Genomic DNA, 5,719 nt, shown 5'->3' with positions numbered 1-5,719 from the left:
TCATCTATTGCCTCGCTTGCGCTTCAGTGTTGGAAATTGGAGGGGGACAGGAAGGGTAACCGTTATAAAGTTGTTCTTCTTAGACACCCTGCAACCCAAGGTCTCATAATGCGTCCTCAACTTTGAGGTACTCATTCTCAGATCCTTTGCTATGTCTGTCAAACTTGTTTGGAATTCATCCACAAATAGAGTGAGCACCAGGACATACTAATGAGAAGATTACTTTTTTCGGTTGATAGCTTTCTCGACACTGCATCAAACATTCTTGAAAATTTGTCCCTTATAATGCTTGGGAATCTGTGGGCCTTTGGAGAGTGAGCCTTTGGAAAGAAATGCCCCTTGAGCTCCATGGAATGCAGATCTTTGAACTTTATAAGGTGCATAATATATGAGAAAATACAAGCAAGCTTGTTCTTCTTCTCTTCATCCTACAAACATAGACAAAAAATAGAACAAAAAGATGATTCAGTTTCCTCGATCAGGAAGTGATAAATTAAAGCAGAATTGCAGAAACACCATGAATTTTTAACTCACACTAGATTAAAATAATATCATGGCTCCATATCTCTATGTTTTCTTGTTCTTATGCCAGCAGATTACACAACTGTGTAGATGTAGGTATTGCAAAAACATATATAATGCACAGTATGAATCAAAGTATTTAGCATTATGCACATTCATTTGATGGTCTTTAGAAGTGTAAATTCAATCAAAAGACAAATGAAATGATTTAAAAACTACAGCTGAAATTTGCATCCTTACCTCAATCTGCTGCAGTTTATGGATTCGGTTGCTAACAAACCGGGGAAGTTCTGATCCCCCTTCCAAAAGCTTATGGATATCTTGGAGGAATTTCCACTCTGCTGTGGAGATGATCTTGTCCAGTGGATAAGCCTCCTGGGGAGTGGTGGCAGAAGCATTAAATGGTGGGGTATTGCGATCATTATGGCATTCGGAAGCTTCTTCAAGATCCTCCCTGTTCGTCATACCATTTTTGATTGCATTCAAATCATTTTGAGCAACAGGATTATCTCCGTGCTTCAAGGTTTGCATTCTTTTGTTCTGCAATTTCATAGAAGATTAAATTTAATATTAGTTAAATTTAACAACCTAATGCTTCTATCAACTGCATTCAGCTTAAGATATCGTTGGACAAAAATTCCGAAACAGTCACTGTTAATGCAAGAAGAAAGGGCCCATCCCCGACATACATAGCTACATACATCAATGATTTCTAATCAATATTTTTCCTTTGCCCTTTTCAATTTTCTTCAACCATTGGTCTTTTGTTCTTATATACTTGATACTGGCAAAGTAAGATAAATGACCACTAGACATCACAAAGCAGACATGGAAAAAACAAACAGTAATACTGGAACATGCTCATACATATATAGGGCAAAATTTTGACAATCCTTCCTCCTACTATTTCATTATTTTTCACTAAACAAGCAGATTGGTCATCATATAATTAATGTACTAAATTTTACATATGAAAGTTTAGAGTATGTTTCTAAGTTTAATTTTCACAATCTAAAGAACCAGTAAATTGAGTTTCTACATACTACTAGTCATTGCAAGTGCGTACAAACACAATGCTTACGAAATTTATAATTTTTGAATCCTTTTTTCATTTTTTTTCTGAACAATGACTTTTGCAGTCACCCGCCCCCTCACCTGACTACATTTCTAATACAAACAGACACACTCAGTCAAGGCACCTCTGATTGCACAAATGCTTCTGATGATCCCTCAAAAGCTCAAAAAGAATAATGGGGTCTTACCTGCCGTATTGACTTCTTTGTTCCATAACGATTATGAAGTTCTGTAAGTTTTTCAGTCTTCTCATGTGCAGAAAGTTTTCCAATCACTGAACTTGCAAGCTCTTTATTAGAGGAGTCAGCACCTTGAACTTTTGGTTCTAATCTAAATACCTGAAAATTCGTATAAGAAGTAAGGTTTAGAACTTACAAGTATATGCTGATAATGACAATTTGAAGAAAAATACTCGGTATACAATAGAGCAAATGTTCTTCTATCCTTGAATTTTCAAATGAAGTGCTCAATTTACTGTCCATAGGTTATAATTTCTGTTATCAGCAATGAAGCAATGTGTTCTACTTCCTACATTGTACTGGACATCATCTCATACAATTTCTCAACCAGCCAATGAAAACTAAATAGAACCAAAGTTTATGTTGTCAATAATCGTTTCAACTTTGAACAAGTGCACTCGCAGAGCAACCGAGGAGTATACAAGTAAACTCGGCTATAAATTAAGGGGAATGATTTTGACACTTCAATATCACACTTAAGTAGAGTTTTATTAGTGCTAAGATATGTTAAAGAGTGAAGTGCCACAAACTTTTAAACCCTAAACCACAAAACCAATGGTCCTAAATTACCTTGTTATTAGCAATAGGCACAATCTTCAATGTGTGGGTGGCCTTATCAAGAATACCAAGTCCATAAGCGCAGTGCTCCCCAGCCTGAGCCTCACCAGCATAGCTAGTTCCAACGAAATCAACTTCAGCATCCGTTTCTGGGGTTACCACAAGCTGAAGCCGAGTACCACTTCTCTCTTTGTGCCTGAAGACCCCAACTTTGGTTGAGTTTAGATCTGAGCTTTTGGTGGGATCAAACCCAGATGGGAAATAGCCCACCAAAGGTGCCATTCTCTCTGGGTTTCCTGGGATGACTTTGATGACTGTTTGGGGCTTCTGGCTTCTGTGGGTTGCTTCGCGTGTCTTCTGGTGCGACTTTCATCCTCTTCTTCTTGTGCTTGCGAGCTGGTGTTGATGGCTCTTGTTGGGATCTGGTGTCTTCTGAATCCATTGATGACTGGTTGGGGATTCTGCGGGTTGCTTCACAGAGAAATAATTTTTTCCTTGAGCAATAGGGTAGGGTTTTTGAGCCTTTTTTTTATTTTGATTTTTGTTAATTTCTCAATTTTTGTTATAAATAATTTTTTTTTTTTTATTTTGTAAATTTTTGAAATTTAATTAATGGAAAATTACTGTTTTTTTTATTTTATTTTATTTTATTTTTTTATGAAAAAATGAAAATTACCGTTATCATCATATGAGATCACAATCTTTGTTTAATACACAAAGTCACAAACCAAGTTGTGTTTTTTGCATTCGTCCCAACAATTGAATAAATCAAATAATCAATCATGTTTACCAACTCAATAAATTATGTGCTCAATTGTACATTTGTACTCAATTATCGTTGAATTTTTATTGGGGATAACAGCTAAAAATAAGTAGATTCACAAACCTTCGATTTTTTTTGATAAAGAAAATTGCATAACATATTCTTAGTTTACATCAGATAATCATAATTGCTAAAAATAAGTGGATTCACAAACTTTTGATTTTTTTGATTTTTTTTTTTTATAAAGAAAATGGCATAACATATTCTTAGTTTACATCATATAATTAACCATTGTGACTAAGAATATGTTACATCTTCCTTAGTATTTGCGATTAAAACATCTTCCTTAGCATATTTGTTACATCAGATAACATATTCTTAGTTTACATCAGATGACCGGTAGCTAAAACTCAGAAGATTTTCGTGATTTTTTTTTTCTTTTCTTTTATAAAGGGTATCCATTAGTTTGAGTTGTAAGTCTTTAGAAATGAAGGGCACCCGATAATTTTGTTTGCAATGCAAGTGAGTCATGGAGGTAGAGGTTTCCAGTGAAGCTAAAGTAGTGAACTCTTATGTGTCGTTGGAAGACGAAGGCTATGAACATTGTGTTGTAGAGGATGTCGAAGCTCCGTTGGTGTTGGATGTGATGTCAGAGAGGATAATGGGGATATTGATTTGGTGCAGTATATGGCAGGTGGGGATAATGGTGGGATTATAGAGCCCACATTGGACATGGAGTTTGATTCCGAAGATGATGCGAGGAATTTCTATAATGCATATGCTAAACACATTGGATTTAGTATTCGAGTGAATTCTTATTATCGTTAGAAGAAGGATAATTCGATTATATCTAGAGAGTTTTGTTGTTCCAAAGAGGGGTTTCGCAGAGAGAGACGTGCTAAGAATGATTCTAGTGATGGTGCAAAAACGAGGCGTGCTAGCTAGGGCCATCACTAGGGAAGGTTGCAAGGCACTGATGACTGTTTGGACCCAAAATAAACATTTTGGCCTGACAAGGCATGTGTTGGAGAAATTGAGCCAATGTCAGTGGCTCAAGCTATATATTGTCGACAAGCTCGAAATATATATTTAGAGGCTAAATAAAGCCTACTATGGAAGTATGACAAGTCAACTTTAGCATATTTTCCTACTTCAGTTAGGAAAAAACCGAGCTAGACAAGGAAGGAGGGGTGGCAGACTAACCAAATGAAATCGAAATGTGCTGAAACTTTCCAGATCCATTCTAGACAGCCCAAGGATAATTTCTTATGAAGAGTGCAAGAGTTTGTTTTGAGTGGAAGGCCTTCAAAAAATCAGCCCAATTTTCTACAGAAGCAAAACTGGAAAACTGGACCTGTAAGAGGTCCAGCAGCATTTTCGGCCCAACCACATGGAATAAAAATCTGAAAATTTGTCAGGATGATCTACACTCATAGTGGAACATTTCATATGAAGAAGTCGAAGGAATATAATGAAGTCTTGTTGGAGAAATAATTGAAGGAATAAAGGGGCAAAAACTGACCTAAAAACAGCTCAATATTCACATGTTCATGTTTCCTACCCACATGAAGAAAGCTAGATGCTTTTCTTCTTTTCCTTGGATATATTTTTCAAGACAATCTCTTTAATAGATCATCATCACTTCCATGTTGTTGCACCTTCATGCCTTGCTTTCATTTCATCATTTCTCTATTTTTTCCATATTTTACAAATCACTTTCATATTCCACTTTCATTATTTTTCTTCCACTCATCATTTCACTCTTCTTTTTCTTCCCTATATAAACACATTCTCTTCTCATTCTAAAATACACATTCACATTCAACAACAACATCTCTAAGATGATCTAAGTTCTCTCTAGAGCAAACCTCTCTAAGAGCAACTCCTCTCCCTCTCTTTCTCTTTCTCTTAGCGGTGATCTCACTCCTAGTCCTAGTCTTCTCAGAAGCCGACTTTCAGTGCCACCAAACCCTCTGTCAACGTGCTTCGGTCCTAGTCTCCTCGGGAGCCGACGGTAGTGCCGCGACCACAACGGTTACAGAACCAGCCAAGCAAGGGTAACGCCCTAGTAACCCAGCCAAGCTAAAGTCACGCTTTAGCAAGATCTCAACATTTCCCGGTGATGTCACTCTGCTCGATCTACAACATTGAGTATCGATTGTGTTAACAAGAAGAAACTTCAGCAAAGTCCTCGCCACGAGGCACAAAGAATCCCACGACGAGGTTGGTGCTCTCCTCGTCTACAATCGCTTGATAGAAGTCAGGTCAAGGGACACCCCCGACGACCGCACCCGAACGGTGCTGGCACGCCCGCGCAAGAAAAGAGACTGTTGACCAACTGCAGCAAAATTGGAGCCAAACATTTTGGCACGCCCAGTGGGACAAGGTTAGAATATTTTTTTCTTTTCTTGAAGACATTCAACCACCGGGCTTCAAAACAAACATTTTGGCACGCCCAGTGGGACAAGGTTAGAATTTCTTTTCTCTTGAAGACATTCAACCACCGGGCTTCAAAACAAACATTTTGGCACGCCCAGTGGGACAAGGTTAGAATTTTTTTTTT

At 37.5% G+C, this 5,719-nt stretch overlaps 1 protein-coding gene across 1 annotated transcript; it reads right to left on the bottom strand.

Annotated features, from left to right (window-relative positions):
* LOC133733581 (uncharacterized) lies at window positions 1-2,835 on the bottom strand. Its single transcript, XM_062161224.1, is given in 6 exon segments — window positions 1-209; window positions 212-428; window positions 763-1,062; window positions 1,785-1,934; window positions 2,406-2,720; window positions 2,761-2,835. Coding segments are annotated over 6 exon segments (1,266 nt in total).
* Between the last annotated feature and the right edge of the window lie 2,884 nt (window positions 2,836-5,719).

The sequence above is a fragment of the Rosa rugosa genome, chromosome 1, assembly GCF_958449725.1.
Source record: "Rosa rugosa chromosome 1, drRosRugo1.1, whole genome shotgun sequence".
NCBI classification, from domain to species: domain Eukaryota; kingdom Viridiplantae; phylum Streptophyta; class Magnoliopsida; order Rosales; family Rosaceae; genus Rosa; species Rosa rugosa.
Note: the sequence above shows the minus strand (reverse complement) of the source record. Positions and strands in the feature narration are given on the sequence as shown.